General features: G+C 50.0%; 1 protein-coding gene across 2 annotated transcripts in view; it reads right to left on the bottom strand.

Moving 5' to 3' along the window:
• Nucleotides 1-5,233, bottom strand: part of CCDC50 (coiled-coil domain containing 50) — a 56,073-nt gene extending 50,840 nt beyond the window's left edge. The window contains exon 1 of one of the 2 annotated variants that reach the window (XM_084639726.1): nt 5,005-5,218. In XM_084639726.1, the coding sequence (XP_084495852.1) occupies nt 5,005-5,053 (49 nt within the window). In that variant the 5' untranslated portion in view covers nt 5,054-5,218. Of the gene's footprint in view, nt 1-5,004 lie in introns of both variants that reach the window. The other variant, XM_084639725.1, reaches the window with a different exon arrangement.
• Nucleotides 5,234-18,415: the final 13,182 nt, after the last annotated feature.

The following is an 18,415-nucleotide window of genomic DNA, read 5'->3' on the forward strand; positions in this document are numbered from 1 at the left end:
AGCTCCTGGCCGGGGAGGCTAGCCCCCAGCCCCTCCCCTGCTGTCCCCCCCCTCCCCAACAGCCTCAGCTCGCCGTGCTGCCAGCGCTCTGGGCGGCGGGGCCGCAAGCTCCTGCCGGGCAGCACAGTGGTGTGGCTGGCTCTGGCCGGGAGGCGTGTATGCCAGTCCTTGTGCTCTGAGCGGCATGGTAAGGGGGAGGGGGGAGGCGCTTGGATAAGGGACAGGGAGTTCCAGGGGGCAGTCAGGGGACAGGGGGTGGTTGGATGGGGGGTGGGGTCCCGGGTGGCCTGTCAGGAGACAAGGAGCAGGGGGGGTTGGATGGGTCGGGGGCTCTGAGGGGGGCAGTCAGGAGGCGGGAAGTGGGACAGGGTGGGGGCTAAGCTGTTTGGGGAGGCACAGCCTTCCCTACCTGGCCCTCCATACAGTTTTGGAACCCCGATGTGGCCCTCGGGTGAAAAAGTTTGCCCACCCCTGACCTAGTCTGACCTCCTGCAGAGCAGAGGCCAGAGAGCACCCCCAAAGTTATTCCCAGAGCAAATCTTGTAGAAAAAACATCCAATCTTGATTTTAAAATTGCCAGTGATGGAGAATCCACCATGACCCTTGAACTGTTCTAGTGGTTAGTTACCATCGCTGTTCAAACCGTACACCTTGTATCCTACCTTCAACTTCAAGCCATTGGATCTTGTTATACCTCTGTCTGCTAGATCAAAGAACCTGTTACTAAATATTTGTTCCCCTATCTATGTACTGCTAGACACGAGGAGCTCAATCTATTTAGCTTAACAAAGAGAAGGTTAAGGGTGACTTGGTCGCAGTCTGTCGCTATAAGGCATGGTTACTCATTTTTTAAATCATTCTCACGGCTTTTCTCTGAACCCTCTCTGATTTAGAACATCCTTCTTGAATTGTGGGCACAAGAACTGGACACAGTATTCCAGCGACTCCTACTCAAGATTCCCCAGTTTACATATCCCAGGTTCACATTAGCCCTTTTGGCCACAACATCACACTGGGAACTCATGTTCAACTGATTACCCAGAACTCCCAAATCTTTTTCAGAAAGCATCACCCATCCTGTAAGTGTGGCCTACATTTTTTGTTCCCAAAAGCACACATTTACATTTAGCTGTGTTAAAATGCATATTGTTTGCTTGCATCCAGCTTACCGAGCAATCCAGATCAGTCTATCAGTGACTTGTCCTCTTTGTTATTTGCCACTCATCCAATTTTTGTGTCATTTGCAAACTTTATCAGTGCTGATTTTGTTTTCTTTCAGGTCACTGATGAGTGCCATGAACAGATCCTTGCAGGACCCCAGTAGAAACACACCCACTCGATGATAATTCCCCATTTACAATTGTATTTTGAGAGAACTTTTCATTCATTTAGTGTGTGCCAAATTAGTTTTATCAATCAAAATGTTGTGGGGTACCAAGTCAAAATGCCTTGCAGAAGTCTAAGTATATTTCACCAATGCTATAACCTTCATCAACCAAATTTGTGGTCTCATTTAAAAAAAAAGTAGACCCTGTCAAACTAGCTTCCTATTTTCCATAAACCCATGTTGATTGGTATTAATTATATTACCCTCCTTTAATTCTGCCCTATGTAAGCCACTCCCTTATCTTGCCCAGGATCAATGTCAGACAGACAAGCCTCTAATTACCCAGATCATCCCATTTATTCTTTTTAAGTGTCGGCAAAAGTGACCTGGCTTTAGTAAGAAGTCATCTGCAGATTTGAATAACCAGCACCACTTCCTGCAGCATCTAGCTAGATTATCCATCCGAGGACAGAATCAGCTTAACATTTTTTAGCTTAGAAGAGATTTTATATGACCGCAGCACTAAAACAGTGACGATACCCTTATTCTTCCAAGCAGTACCAGGGCATCTTATTGCCACAATGACTAGACCCTCAGCGATAGTTCTCATCTGGGGGAGAGTTAAGAAATAAAGAAACCGAAGCAAACAGAGTAGCAAAATGGTCTTCCAAACCGTTAATGAATCACCACACTGACCTGTGTCCAAAATAAACAGAGTGGACATTTCTCCAAAAGGACGGACAGTGATTTTCTGCCTCTGGAACAAATATTTCCCTGGTTATGGAAGCTGTTCTGTTTCTTCCCTTTGTCTGGTATCATAAGCAGATGCTAGAAACAGCGAGGTCAGTAATGAAGCAATCTATTCTAAACAGAGCGCAACTGGGGTTCAGCGCTTTCCATCAGAATAAAACCTGATGAATTATGTTCCCAGTAAATTAAAGGTATTTGACTGAGACTTTAACACGGCTGTTACTCTGAAACCTGTGTTCTGTAGTCTGTATTCGCAAATAGAAAAGGAGTACTTGTGGCACCTTAGAGACTAACCAATTTATTTGAGCATAAGCTTTCGTGAGCTACAGCTCACTTCATCGGATGCATACTGTGGAAAGTGTAGAAGATCTTTTTATACACACAAAGCATGAAAAAATTGGTGGATTTGTGCTGGAAATGGCCCACCTTGATTATCATACACATTGTAAAGAGAGTGATCACTTTAGATAAGCTATTACCAGCAGGAGAGTGGGGTGGGGGGAGGTATTTTTTGCATCCGATGAAGTGAGCTGTAGCTCACGAAAGCTTATGCTCAAATAAATTGGTTAGTCTCCAAGGTGCCACAAGTCCTCCTTTTCTTTTTACAGAACACAAAGGCTCCACCTACCCTGCACATTTTAGCCATGTTGTAACACTCCATAATCAAATTGTTATTTGGCACTAAGTGTGAAATATTGGCTCTACTGAAATCAGTGGGAGTTTTGCCATTAACTTAAGTGGGCCAAGATTTCACCCTGAATGCTACCATTCTCTATTGGCAATAAACAGAAGCTTTAACACAAAATTCTTAGGGTTTGGCCTGTTTCCCCTCCATCTACTCAAGTTTTTAAGACTAAACTGGATCTTCAAGTGTATGCTTGCTATTTTGTATTAACTATGAAACAAATACTATTGGCTACAGACTTGGAAACATGTCTAAGATGTTTTGAATGGATGTAGACAGTAATTACAACATTCACCACTTTCAGTAACACTGGTGTAAATCCAGAGTAACTCCTTCGACTGGTGACGTTACTAAAGATTTGCTCTGTTGTAAGCAGGAACAATATCTTCCCTGTAAACAGTACTTTTCATCTGAAGACCTCAGAGCATTTTTAATAATGCCCAACAGCACCCTTTTGAAGTAGGCAGGTATTGTTATCCCTGCTTTCCAGCTGGAGAAACTGAGTCACTGACTGTTTGAGCTGGGCACTGAACCCAGAGCTCCCAGTTCCCAGGCCTTTGCTACAGTTACTAGATCACGCTCACTCTGAGTAAGAGTTAAACTAATTTTCAACAAAAAAACAAAAAATGTGGTTGTTTTCCTTCTAGAACAATGCAAACCCAAGAAAGCCCTGAGAGGTAAAATCCCAGCTACACTGCAGTCTAGTTAAAAGGAAAGGAGGACTTGTGGCACCTTAGAGACTAACAAATTTATTTGAGCATAAGCTTTCGTGAGCTAACCGCTGCAGCTGAGCACAGATAAGACCTGTGATGCTAGAGGACTGGGTTACCACATGGCTAGTCCAGACACAGGCAAAAACACATTTGGCCTTGCAGCAGGGGCAGGACTGACCCATGTTTTACCCACGTCTTTGAACCATGACACACCGGGCACCCTTAAAACGTGGTTAAATCTCACAGCATGCATGGGACCACAGCGTGTTTTAACTAGATCCTGGGCACCATTCATTTGACAACGTGCTTTGCCCCAAAAGAGGAAGAATTAACCTCTTCGCCCTCCACAGTTCTGCCTTTCCCCCTCTGTTCCCAAGGCTGGGCCCTTAACTTGCTGGGGGCAAGGGCTGTGAAGAGCAGATTTGCATATCAATAGCATGAACGGGCTCCCAGCTACTGCACAGCCAGGCTTATTGTCTGCCATGCTGAAGCCCCCCGCTGCCCTCTCTCCACACCCCCCCCTTCCACAGGGACACTAATAAACCCGGGGCCGCTCCCCGGACCCACACAGAAGCTCTGCGGCGTTCAGCGAAGGAGAAGCGCGGCTGGTCCGGTCTGCGGCCAGCGGAATTGGAAGTGACCCGCAGATCCCGAGGAAGCTGAAAGCAGCGCCTGGTTTGCCTCTGCCGAGTCCCATCCCCCTCCCGTCCCCGTTTTAGGGCCGGTAAAAAAACAAACAAACAAAAAAAAACCCCATCCGACCTAAGTTTAAACCAACACCGGTAAAAAGGGCTCTGAACCAAAAGCCGGATCTCCCCACGGGCTCCCTCCATCGCTGGAGCGTCTGATCTTCACCAGCTTGTGACCCCCCCCCAGTCCTGGTAGCCCAAAGGGGTGCCGCAAAGCCACATCGGATGCCACGGACGGGGGGGGCTGGGGCTGGGTTTCTGTTCGCCAGCCACAGGCACCCTGAACCAAACCGGGGGCAGGCGTTCATGGCCAGCCGCCCCCCCGGATCGGCGCCGGGAGGCTGGGCGAAGCGGTTTCCATCACAGGCGGGGTGTGCAGCTTGCTTCAGGGGCCGCCAGCACAGGAGGGGGGGGGGTCACATTTCACAACAGCACAAGACACACGCTGACCCACACACACACTCTCTCTCCCCATTCATCCCTGGCCGCTCCTCTTTTCGCCCGCAGAAAGAGTCACACACCCCCCCTCCCCCCGAAATGTGTGTGTAGTTTGTGTGTACACCCCCCCCTCCCCCCGAAATGTGTGTGTAGTTTGTGTGTACACCCCCCCTCCCCCCGAAATGTGTGTGTAGTTTGTGTGTGTGGGGGGGGGGTGTACACACACAGAAACTCCACCACTTCCCAGGGACGCCCGAGCCCCGCACAGCGGGTGGGGTGGGGGGGGATCCAACCTGCGGCTGACCCCTGGCTCGCTCCCCGAGGCGGGGAGAACCCCCCACCCCGCCTGCCGGCCCGGCCCGGCTCGGCTCGGCTCGGCTCCGGGGGGGGGGGCGGCCTTACCTTCCTTGACGCCCGGCAGCTTGGACTGGTCGATGCCGATCTCAGCCATGTTGGGAGCTCTCGCTCTCCCCTCCTCCGGCTCCGGCGGGGCCCGGGAGCGGGGCGCTCCGCCCGGCGCGGGGAGCGGCAGGCCGCGGGGATCGATCCCGCGCAGCTCTGGCTGGGGCTGCCGCGCTCGGCCCCGGCGGGAGGGGTGGGGGGAGGGGGAGGGAAGGCAAAGCACAGCCGCGGAGCGCTCCCCCTCCCCCCCTCCTCCAGCCCCCCCGCCCCAACCGCCGCGGGGCGATTAACGCCTCCCTCCGGCCCGCGCTCCCCCGCACCCGGAGCCGGGAGCCTGACGCGGTGCGTTCTGTACGGAGAGAGACACGGGACAGAAAGCGGCGCGGCGCGGCAGGTTCCCTTCGCCCGTCCGAGTCATACCCCCCAGGAGAGCAGCACGGGGCTCCCTCCCCGGCGGCGCAGACCAGGACTGCGTGGGAGCCTGGGTTTTTGATCCTATGCGTGAGCATTTTGGGTAGAGAGGGGGCTGGAAATGACACCCCCACGGTCACGTCTGGGTTGCAATCGGCTGGCACCAGAATGGGCTGGATTTCTGGCTTTGCAGCTTTAGATTAGTTTTATTTTTTTAATTATTATTATTATTATTATTATTATTATTTTGAACAAAGCTGGGAGGAAAGACGGGAGGGGCAAGCGACCAGAAAGCTCAACCAGAGACATAAGGAACATAAGCGGCAACAAAGCTCTGATGTGGATCCAAACGCTGCCACCATTTCATAGAACCACAGGCGATGAGGGCTGGAGGAGACCCCAGGAGGTCATCTAGTCCAGCCCCCTTCCCAAAGCAGGACCAACCCCCAATCTGAGTGTGCTTTTGTTCCCATCCTGTCTAAATGTAATGTAGTTAATTCAGAACCACAGCACAACTAGAAAATTGAAGGTTTGTTTTTTTTGCATTTGTACAGCCGCTTTAATGCAAAGAGCTTGAAGTTTATATTTAAGCTTGGATTTTTTTCAGTAAACGTGGGTTTGTCATCAGTTTCACCGTACACACACACACACACACAAACTGATGACAAAACATTTCCATTGATAAGAATCAAAATGTACAGATAGGCAAAGGAAGCAAAATGCTACTTGAGAACTTATTAGAGTCAAAATCCAGTGACTTAGACTTTTGAAATATTGCTTGTTACAAATGGACTAGTGAATGAATGGTAAAACCAGGTGTGATTTGTTGGGTTAAGGATAGTTATATATACCTTGTATATTTTGACATCGTGATGTTGTCAATTTGCTTTTACCAGTTTATAAAGCTTTAACTTTTTGAATCTCAGCATCTATTGTCATTAAATAACTGTCTGACATAATTTTGCATAATTGCATAATTTTCCACAACTGGATACCTGCACACATGGTGCTTAGGTTGTTGCTATTGTTATGAGCTTGTTATGGGGTGAGTTAAAACCCCATTGAGACTGAAAGGTGTGAACTCAGCATTCAGTTAACATAACTGTGAGCATAAACTCCCACCTAAAACAAAGGGTGTGTGAACCCAGAGGCCACTCAAGACAATCTGCCGTCCTAGACAATACTTCAGTGTACCGCCCCGCCCCCCCGACACACCCACCATTCAAATTTGGCATGGCCGCCCCTCTATGATGACAGAGAAGCAGCTGGGCCAAATTTAAGTAAGTGGCAATGTGATCCGGTTCACTGAGGTGCCACGCCACCCCGGTTTGGCTCAACCGCTCATCTGCCATGACAGACAGAGAACTAGGCCAAAGTTGAGTGAATGGAGTTGTCACCTGGAGCACTGGGTCACAATGCCATTCAAATCTGTGGCCAGAACCAGCTGCCGTGAAATCTATGGCCCTAGGCAGCTTCCTAGCTTGCATATAGCTAGTGCAGCCTCTCTGCGAACCCATCCAGGAGCATTTACCTACGCGCTGGTTTGGGTGGGTGTGTGTGGGAGGAGAGATCCCACAAGGACTCAGGGCTTGTCTACACTTAAAAGGCAGCGGTGGTGCAGCTGTCGTGCTTCAGTGAAGACACTACCTACGCTGACGGGGGAGCTTCTGTTGCCGTTGGTAATCCCCTGCCCCGAGAGGCAGCAGCCTTATTGGCGGGAGAAGCCTTAGTCATTTCTACTCTGGGAGGTAGATCGGTATAACTGTGTCGCTCAGGGGCATGGATTTTCCACACGCCCGAATGACGGCGTTATACCGACATGAATTGCTAGCGCAGACCAAGCCTAAGATCAGACCAGACAAGACCAAAGGGAGAGGGAGAGGCAAGACAACCAAGCAGGAGCCTGTAAGCACAGTGTGACCCTCGAAGAAGCAAGAGAGAGAGCTTTGGGGTGTGATGGTAGCTAAAGAAGCTTGAGGGCTGTAAGCTAAGAAACTGCTCTTGTTGTTCTTGTTTCCTTCTGTGTTCAGAGAAGCAGAATTCAGTCCGTTCCTTGTCAATAGCAAGATTGCACCAAAGAGCACACCAGACTCCATCAGTTCCTGCAGCCAACTGGAACACCCGCAGGCCCTGAACTTTGACCAGCTGCTCATGTCAAAAAGGACAGCACTGTTTTAAGTCCACAGTTCTGCCACTTGTTCCATGGAGACACTCTCCTGCCGTAGTCTTCACTGATTTCCTAGGGCCACATGAGGCCAAGGGGCCAGCCAGTTGCTGGATTAGGGCCCAAAATACCAATATCAAACCATCAGACATGAAAGAATCAAAAGCTAATTTAACTGTTGTCAGCAGCTACCATATTAGTGCCACTGGGCCCTGAAGTGACTTAGGCCTGTTACAAGAGTGCTCTGTGCCTGTATATATGTAAATAAGTAATCGATAAAGTGCTGGTAGATGGAGCTCAAAGATATGTAGCATAGTTCTGGGGTGGGCAGAACCCATATAATTTATGCACTGGGCCTAGCTTCCTTGGTGCAGCTCTTTACATCCACTCTCAACAGCCTGGATCCCACAAGTCTTGCTGTAGCAAGGATATAATATCTGCGGAGACCCCCCAGAGACCCGATGTGGTGACACAAGGCACTGCAAAAGACATCGGGAAATAATATGCTCTCAGGCTGCATCCGGCAGGCAAAACAAAGCATTTCCTTTGCAACTGCTCCATCAGTGTCCTGCTTCTTTGCGCTGGATGCTGAAATATATATTTAGATAAGACCTCTGAGAAAGGAAAAGGGAACTAATCATCTGGAATGCGCAGGAAATCTAAGAGATAATGAAGAGAACATGACCCGAGGGCCTCCAGGTGGGGATGAATTGAATAGTACCAAGGAAACAGGTTGATGTTCAGAGTTTGCTACAGACTGCCAGCAGCATTGTAATAACAACTTACGGCTCTGTCGTGCTTTTCGTCCTGCAGGATCCCAAAGCGCCTTACAAGCGAAATACTGGAAGCGCTGGTCCCCTGTTCAGTATTAGGGTTTGTCTCCGTGTACAGCACTACTGCAGTCCTCTAGCCAAGACGCTCCAGAGCTGATGGGAGAGCTTCTCCCGCCAGCGTAGTTAATCCACCTCCCTGAGAGGCAGGAGCTGTGTTGATGGACGTAGTCCTCCTGCCAGCATAGCCCTGTCTACATGGGAGGTTAGGTCGGTATAAGTACCTCGCTCAGGAGTGTGGAAAATCCAGACCCCTGAGCGACATAGTTCTACCCCGTATGTCCGTAGTGTAGACCTGGCCTTGGTTGCTTCTGGGTGGAGCGCTGCAGTTACTCCCCGGAGGGATGGAAACAAATGGTTACAATACAAAATGAAATCATAAAAAATGTGAACTATGGCCCACACTTATCAGCAGCAACCTTTCCTATCTTATAAGGCAGATCTCCCACCCTCCCGCCGAGTTCAGTCTGTTACAGAGCTGGCTGGATTCCCAGGAATCAGGATCTGTCTTTCACAAAACATCCCCGCAGAACAAGATGTCTCCTCAGTGAATGAGTGCAGAGAGTCTTTCTCCACCCTGTGACGTACTGAACCCATCTTTTGTCTTCATCCACTGGCAGGGAGATCCCCGTCTCCTGTAATGCTCCTTTTTACCTCCAAGTGGTTTTGATTGTTTGCAACTGTTTTTGACAGTTTTCCATTGACTGTTCTGGGATGGGGCAAGACAATTGAACCTTGCATTACATCACCGGCTGACCAGGGAGGGGTGACAACTCCCTCCCACTTGGATGGCTCATCATGAGACAGATGCATCCCTAGTGACTTACTCCAAGGCCATAAGGCATAATTTGTGACTATTGAAAACATTACCCGCACACTTATCTCACAATGATTATGAGTATTGATAAGTTACAAGCTTTCAGTAGAGGCCTCACATACTACCCTTCGCAGATAAATACATGAACGTGGTATATTAGGGGTATTGAGTTTGCCCGGTCTCAAACAGAACTTGCTTGTAAAGAACAATGAACCCTTTGCCCATCAGCACCAATGGGCCTCTGTGTCACAGATGGATGTTAGCCGCATCATTTAATGCACCTAGAAGGCACTTAGGCCCAGCAGAAGTTAGGAGCCTAACTATCCTTCAGGATCTGGACTTTAGATGTCACAGTATTGGAACCTGTAGAGAACAGAATTTTGTGATAGTAGGTGGTGGAGAGGGGTCCACAGTTTGCACCCAGACTGTTGCAAACACTGCCTGGTTCTGGACAAAATTTTAATAAACTGTAGATACATTTAGAGAAAGTTCAACGGGGCTGAAATCAGTGCACTGGACACCAGGCAATGGGGTCAATTCAATTTATGGAGGGGCTCTCACCATATTCCAGCCTGAATAATTACTCAACCCTCTTAAAATCCCACTGGTATTTTCAGCTGAGAAAGTTATTTTCACTTCTCCTCCTAGACCCATCTCCCACTGCGCAGTACGGCTGGCAGATATGTTCCCCCTACCCCATGCCTACACCACCACCACCCAGAAGTGACTGCTTTGCAGTGGTGGCGAATGGGCAGTTTTGTCCACAGTAGTCTCTAGATCCCAGGTTTGGGTGCCCAAGTTTTTGCACATACAAAAATTCCAGTTGACACAAACTCAAAGTTTTGTGCCTGCAAAAATTTTCCCCGGATTTAAGAAGCCCTGTTTCCCCTTTCCATGTCTAATACGCGCTCACACACACACACACACACACACACTGTATTCAAAGAACATTATTAAGGTTGCAAAGTCAAACATTTACAAGTGAGGAAATGCCAGAATGAAGGTTGCCCATGCAACCCGAACTCAGCCCTCTTTTGCATAAGCATTATGATAGTCTTTAATTATATGGTCACATACTATTTTTCCACAGGACCCTGCCTCATTCAGTGCACTGGATGGATGATGCTCACATAATGAGCAGCTATTCAATAAATGGTTTTATCCTCACGGTTCAATGTATGAACTGAGGCCTTATTTACTGCTCACTCTTCAAGCCCTGTTCTACATACAGAACGACTAATTTGGCTTTTCTATGGTGCTCACTGCTATAGGAGCTGAATGCTCCACAATCATTAGTTAATTATCTCACAACAGCCCTGTGAGATAAATGGGTGTGATTAGCCCCACTTTCCAGGGCAGAACTGAGGCTCAAAGAGATAAAGGTCAAGAATGTCCACTAATTTTGGGTGACTAATGTGAGATTAGGGCCTGATTTTTCAGAGTACTCACCTTGATCTAGCACTCCAAAGCACAGCTCCCAGCTCCCATTGACTTCAGGTGCAGCTGTGAGCGCTCAGCACTTCTGCACATCAGAACCCAGGATCTGAAGTCAGGCACTCAGAAAACGAGGAACACATCTTCCTACCCCTGACTCCGGGCCCTGGCCCTTCTAGTTTGTTCCTGTCCCAGTCCTCTCTCTTCCCTCAATCACAGCTCTTCCTCCCAGTCCTCCTCCACCCAGGACCAGGCTGCTTGCTCCACTAGTCCCAGTGTCTCCCTCCAGGATCCCCATGAGAGAGTCAGTATTCTCCCCACCCTGACTCCCAGTCTCCCTCCTCAGGTTCCTCACCCCGGTCTCCCCTCCGGGCTGATTGCTCAGCCAGGCCCAGTCTCCTCTCCCAGGCTCCTAGACTGAATCTACTCCTTCTCCCCCAGCCCCCGCTACAGGTCTAGCTCTTGTTCCCACTGCAGTCCAGCCATGCTTCCCCCTCAAAGGGAGCCTTGAGGGCACAGGAGAGACAGTCTCCCTGCTCTCAGTTCTGGTGCCTTAGCACCAGAATGACCTACAGCACAGGGGAGGAACAATTGCAGCTTCTGCTCAGCTCCTGCAGCCCTGGGCTGGACCATGTTCAGTGTACGAAATCGTGGAGAATTCAGTTGCCCCATTCTAGGAAGTCTCGACTGAGCATGGGTGAACTGAGATGTTTCTGGAGGCCTTTTCAGTCAACTTTCTCAAATGTGGTGTTTTTTCATGGGAACAGGAAAAGGCCCATCCCTGACACCCACGCCACCTATACCAGTTTGTAAAGTGCTGTGAATTCAGCTTGAGAAGTGCTATGTCAGTGGACCGGTGAGTTCAGAATACAGACCCAGCTCCAGGTAGGAGACCCGTTGATCCCATGAGGGAAGCGGTGGCCCTTTGTCACATTCGGCATTGGATCCAGATCCACATTTCCAAAGTTCAGGGTGCTCAGATCCAGGTTTTGGTTTGGGCCTCTCTCTGTTCACGGCTATTGTCATTAATGATCAAGTGGAACCCAGTCATACAGCCTGAGACTTTTCACTCAGGTTTGCATTTCACCTGCAGCCCTTTCTTTTCTGCTCGTTCAGCCTGGCCGGTCTCCACTGATCAACAAAGATATTCAAGCCGGAGAGCAGGTTGGGCTGAGAACCTGAATGCTGCGGGGCACTTTCCAGGTCCCAGGGGAGGCCCAAATCCTGTCCCCAATGTGCGGGAGATTCCAGCATGAGGCTGACTGGGGAGAGAAACCTCCCCTCACAAAGTGGAGGGCTGACTGGCAGCCGCTGCTGCAGTATCTGTTCAGAGCCGGGGATGGGGGAGCTCAGGCAGCTTTGTGATGCTGTAGCTGTGGCCTTGAGGTTGAAGGCTGAGGCTGACGATCCTTTGAGCTCCAGGACGGAGTTAGAGGTAGCGCCCCCCAGATATAACGTGGGCCAGGCACACTTTTAAGGGACACAAATATCTATTACCATCGACAGGCTTCAGGGTCTGTGAAGGCACTGAGGTCCTCAACCCCCTTGTTGCCCTCCCTGCCCCGGGCTGGCCCCGACACCTGGGGAGTAGAAATCACGTTGGGCAGTCTGGAAACCTCGTCCCTGCCGTGGGATACAGACACAGCTTCCCCACGGCGAACGGGCCAAAGGGAGGGGTGCTTGGATGCCCGACAGGTGTGGCATAAAAGCCCAAACAGAAGAGCGTTGTCAGAAGACATGAAGCACCAAGGGCTGACGGAGCTGAAGTGCAGAGGGCACAGTGGGAAAGCAGCGTGCAGCGTTTACACAGGGGAGCGACCCAGATTTGCCTCCAGAATCGGTTTATTGAGTGTCCATTCGGAGCAGACGCTGATGCTATAATGTTCAGCCAATCAGCTAAAAACTCTCAATAATCCCGACGGTCAGAGCGATGGGTGGGGAGAGGAATAGGAGTGGGAGAGCGAGAGAGAGTGAGAGGCATGCATTTTTAGATGAAAAGGATTTAAAACTAAAGGGTGCCTTTAGGAGGACACTGTGCTCTGAAACCAGCAACATCCTGAGGGCTGGAAAGCCCATGAGGATCCTAAAATGCCTTTATTTCCCTTGGCCTCCCTTTTAGCTTGCCCTATGGAAAACTCCTTGGAAGATCCACGGCTGGGTTTAGCACTGTGTGACCTACTGGCTTCATATGCATGGCAGAGCGGGTAACGCTGCCCCATGGGGGCTGGCCCACAGAAAGGATGATGAGGCCTACAGCTACCATCGCTTAGGGGAGATCGCCCATTACTCAAGCGGCTGGTGCCTACGTTTGTGGCGGGGATGTTCCTGGGGTCTGATTTGTAGTGATGCTGTCTCTGGTGCCAGCAGCATGCACGTTTGTTACATCTGGTGTCACTCCCGTGACTTCCATGGCTTCCTGCTAATCGGCTGTGTTCAGAGGTCGGATACGGCAGCTGCTCCACGGACTGGGGTTGGGCCCAGGGCGGATAGGAGTCTTGTCACAACGGAGATTGATCCAAGTGGGTATCAGCCTGACAGTAGGAAATAGTTTCACTGACTTTAGCAGAATCAATCCAGATTTACACTGGTGTAAACGAGAGCAGAAGATGGCCCCTTTTCAGAGCCCCGTGATGGGGTTCATGGAAATGCTACCTAGACCCCACGTTGGTCATTCTGAGTCATGACTGGGGAATGCTGTGTTCAGCGCCCTGTGAAATGGGCTGGGGTGGGGGTGTTACCGCCTAGGTCATAGTGGGAGGGAGCGGCACACCTGTCTCCCCGTTGTCAGTCTCAATAGAGATGCCCATGCCCCTTCTGCCCCATAGAGGAGATGCCTCCAGGTCAGGACATTGATGGGGTAGCTGGCACAGCTGCTCTGCCTGTAACCAGGGTGGCCTTCTTGAAATTCCAGTGCGTTTGTATCATTGTATTGTCTCCTGCAGCTGAGGATCTAAAAGCACTTAATCAACGGTAATTACCCTCCAGGGCATAGGTGTGCATCACTGTGACCATTATAAGCAGAGGCAGAGGTTAAGTAGCTTGCCCAAGAACGCACAGCAAGTCAGGGAGAAAGCAAGGATGAGAACCCAGCTCCTCTCAGTCCCACTCCTTTGTGCTAACCACTAGGCATTGCTCCTCTCCAGTATGCCTCACCCCTGTGCGGAGCCGGCAGGTGCTTCCCTCAGTGTTAGTTGGTGTTAGTTACCTCGGTGAACAAGACCCACAGCGTGTGGGCAGCCTGGACCCCTCCCCTCCACCTCTCTTAGCAGAGCTTGCCAGGAGACAGTTAACCCAGAGTGTCTAATTTTATAGTCATTTTGGGCTGAGCAACAAGCACGTAGTGGAGGAACAAATTGCATCAGTCAGATTAAAAGCTTCATAAATATTGACTGGCTTTAACCGGCCCCCGGGGAACAGAAAGTCTAATTTTCTAATAACTACAGCTCCTGCCCCACTGAGGGCTGCTCCCAGGAGGGAGCGTGTGTGTGCGGAGGGGTGTTTTACAGGCATGGTCCATTCATTCCCTCACTCAGAGACTCGCCCCCTTCCACGGGGCGGGGGGCACCGTGCCTGCGGGGGCGCTGAATGTGTGTGAAAGGAGGAGACACTTGTGTCCAGCTGGGAGGGGGAAGGGGATTTTCCATTGTTTCCCCTTTGACTCTGACTGGATAGCTACGGGTGAGGACGTGGGGCTGGGTGGGGCGGGGTGGGGAGGCAGCCTGGGCAGGGAGAGGGCAAAGTCCTGGCATGGTGGGAGGAGCCAGGCCAAGCAGGGAGGAGGGAACCCGTCTGGAGGAAAGGGAGTTGGGAAAGGAGGAGTGGGGGAGACGCCTGAATGGAGCGAGGCACGTGGGAAGAGGAGTCCGGGGGGAAGGGGAAGGTGCACTGGAGTGAGTGGGGGGAGGAAGGACCTGACCGGGTGAGCGGGGAGAAGGAGGAGTACTGGGGTCCAGAGGGGGCAGTCTGGCCCTACGGGAGGAGAAAGCTACATGAATGACCCTGTCCAGTGGAAAGAATGAGTGAAGCTGACAGTGGCCCTGCTCCGGGGCAACGTTCCCCACACCCCCACCCCCGCCTCTATGAACAGAGGAACTGTGGGCATGAGGCCAATGTCTCTCTGAAGCGTCCTTCTCCCCTGGCCAGTGACGCCAGCCGACCACTGTCATTAGCTATGGCCTGGGGGACGCAGCGATGACATGTCCCGGACGGGAAGACTCTTTCGGGAGGTGCACATTCAGCAGGGTGTTTTCACCAGGATCCAGCGTGCGGCGGCTCAGTGGAGAACACAGGAGCCGGAGCAAGCCCAGCCCACGCCGCTCCGGCTCACCTGGAACCCACGCGGAGCTTTGAAGGGTTTCAGAGCCTCCCGGGTGCCAGTGAAGACAGGATTTCTCTCTCCAAACCCCACCTCTGCTGTGTGAAGCGGCCCCTCCACGTTCTCTCCCTCTCATCAGTCCAAGGCTGGTGGCATGTCTTAGCAGTTATCTGAGGAATGTGTTGAATTCTCTTTGACTGATGCTTGTCCCAAAGGTGCGAATGCTGCTTTGGGATGAATCCGAGGTTAGGCTACTTGGAGACTCGATCCTGCAGCCGGTAGCTACTGGGTGAAATTCTGGCTCCGCTGAAGATAATGGCAAAGCTCCATTGATGGCACTTATCATGACTGAATGGTTTATCACACAAGAACCAAGAGGGTCTGCACAAGGGGCGGAGAGAGACGAGCCAAACGCATAAAGACATGGAGGTGGGATTACACTGAGGAGCTTAACCTCCTCTGTCCATACACAGAGCTGGTGCATGTTGAAGCAGCTCCTCTGAGGTTAGTGGCATCCAGCCAGCTTGCCCCTGGTCTGCATATTCCCAACAATATGGACTGGTGGGTTTTGTCCATTGTTGTTCATTTCCCTTTTGACCCCAGATACATTATGCTGTGCTAGCAAAAGCTTCACAAGCTTGTGCCCATGAGAAGTGGCCATGACAGATTAGGACCATGAAGATTAAAGTTGGCGAACTCTTATGTTAGGCGCCAGCTGCCTGCAAGTACAGGAGGCAGTCCTTCAACAGATGACGTGCAAGACATTATTGATGACTGAAGCTGATTTTGAAAACAAGAAAAATATCGCAAATATTTCATCCAAATTTGTTTCCATTTAATTGAAATGTCAATGACATTTTTTTGTCAACATTTTGCAACTTGACAAAGCTTCTCCCAGCTGGATGAATGAGCCAAACACAGAGTCCCTTTTATTCAGCCCTCATTCAGGGAAACTTCTCATTAAGGCCAATCACTGCCATCCAATAATCCCACAGCAGCAATGAACCCAGTAGGACCTTTGGTAACAGGCTGGCATGTACAGATCCCTCCCACTCCTCTAGATACCTCCTCATTCTGTACCAGCCAGTCTCATATCTGTCTCATCATATCTGGCTGCCCATTCACCTTCACCCAGGTCCTTCATTTGGCCAGACACCTGACATTGTAGGATCCGAGCCCGGCAGAATGATCATGCTCCGCACTGTGATCACACTGCAGCACCAGACCCCACATGCCCAATGTTGGAGAGGTGGCACCATAGATGCGAGGACACTTTGGGCAACTAAACAGTCATAGCAGCCCAGTGCTACCTCCCTGGAATTCTCTGCAATGAAAGAGCAAACCCCAGCGAGGAGCTTTTCCAGCATCCTTCTACAAGATACTACAAAACGTCAGCAAAGCCTCATTGGTACCAAGGGCTGCTGACAAATGGATTCAGCAGAGACACCTTACTCAGACCTATCACCAGGAGAGCAGCAGCCACCATTGATATCAATACAAGACTCAGTTCTACCCCAGGTCTGGAGACAAGCTGAGAGGGGGCCAGGAAACCAGCTGCCGCAAGTGTTTCTGTAGCTGACCCTTCCCTCTAAAAGGGTGGTTTGAGTCTGACCTATAATTGATAAGGTTGTAACATCCACAGTGAGTTCCTGCTTAAGGTGGTACTATTTCAGCCTGAGAATCACTTGTTATATATTAAACTGATCTTAGGCAAACTGGTGACATATGCTAACTTGTGTGTTATCAGGAGACATGCTCCCAGGATAATGTGGGATTTCTCATGTCTGAATGGAATAATAGCTTCAGAGGCAGTGAGGGGATAGATATCACACTCAGCTGATGCACTAACTTCTGATGATGGAGGAAGTCCTGGTTTGTTTGGTCTCTGAAAGATCAGAATTAGAGCTAGTGGGAAAATACCAATATTTTGCAGGAAGTTTTGAAAAATTTTCTTGCAGGAATTTTTCAGATTTGTGCAGGTTGTTTTTCTTTGTTTGTTTGTTATTGAAAACTCCAAATTGAAAACCTACATTTTTTTCAGCTTTTGGTAATTTTCATTTAAACAAACTCAGAAAATTTCATCAAAAATGAAGTATCTCCATTTTGACCAGAAGTCATTTTCATTTACATTACTTTTTGACCAAAATAAAATAAAATAAATTCAACCAGCTGTAATTGACATTGTCCTTGTTTGAAATCTAGGCCTCCGGGTGGCCAGTTAATAAGATGCTAAACACATTCATATCATAATTGAGTTGCAGGATAACTTTCAGCTTGTCTGGTCCTGGGAATCAGCCTAGTCACTACCTTCTGTCAACACCCCAAAAGACAGATTTATTTTCCCTCTAGCTTTATAGTCCTGTCAAAGCCAGAGAATCATAGGGTTGGAAGGGACCTCAGGAGGTCATCTAGTCCAACCCCCAGACCAATCCCCAATTTTTGCCCCAGATCCCTAAATGGTCCCCTCAAGGGCTGAACTCTCAACCCTGGGTTTAGCAGGCCAATGCTCAAACCACTGAGCTATCCTTCCCCTCCGTGTTGCACCTCATTTGGCTAGAGGATAATGGTTTGCACATGCCCTAGAAGACCAATTGCATTGGGACAGGACACAGCTGAAAATAAAGATGCTGTCATCCCAGCTATAGTCGTGCCCTTCCCATCACAGAACTTCAGTGCAATCCAGCACGATTGCCCACGTCTGCTCAGGTGAGCCTGGGCAGTGGTATAGCAAGCAGGGGTGCAGCAAATCAAGATCAAGAGGGAAATGTGCACTACACGACCTTCGTGTGCTATTGTCCCAATTCTGCAAGGATGCATTGAACATTGTCAATGCAACTTCCATTGACTTCAGTGGGAGCTGAGGCCCACTGGCACCTTGCAAAAGAGCATCTTGTGGGGTCAGGCCTCTATGTCTAGCAGAAGCCAGTGCTATTTGTCACTCATTCTCATGAGCAACCGCTGTCATTTTCTGCACTTAAATAGCACCTTGCACTTAAAGATCTCAAAGGGCTTCACCAGCATTAATTGGTTTAGTCCTCGTTGTATAGCTAGGTAAGCTGGGGCATCACAAGTGACTTGTTCAAGGTCACGCAACAAGTCGTTGGCAGAGCTGGGAAACAAAACCCAGAAATCCCAACTCCAAGTCAATATTGCCTTCCAGTGAATGCTAATTGCAGGCAGCATGAGGCGGAGTGAGATGGGCAATTCGGGACAGTGTGCGGCAGCCAAGAAGATCAGGTGAGTCAGTGGCACCGTGCGTCCACATCAGCTTGTTGCGAGCGCAGGCTGTGAGTGACTCAGTTCTGCAGCTCATCTTTGCAGCGTCACTCGGGGGACGTAGCAGGGGCTGAGAACAGAGTTTTACTGGGACGGTTGTTCTTGCAGCATCTTTCTTGGTATCATAAAGTTGTAGTAGAAAATTACTAACAGGTCACTGAGAG

Source organism: Lepidochelys olivacea, assembly GCF_965140295.1.
Source record: "Lepidochelys olivacea isolate rLepOli2 genome assembly, chromosome: 9".
Taxonomy (NCBI): domain Eukaryota; kingdom Metazoa; phylum Chordata; order Testudines; family Cheloniidae; genus Lepidochelys; species Lepidochelys olivacea.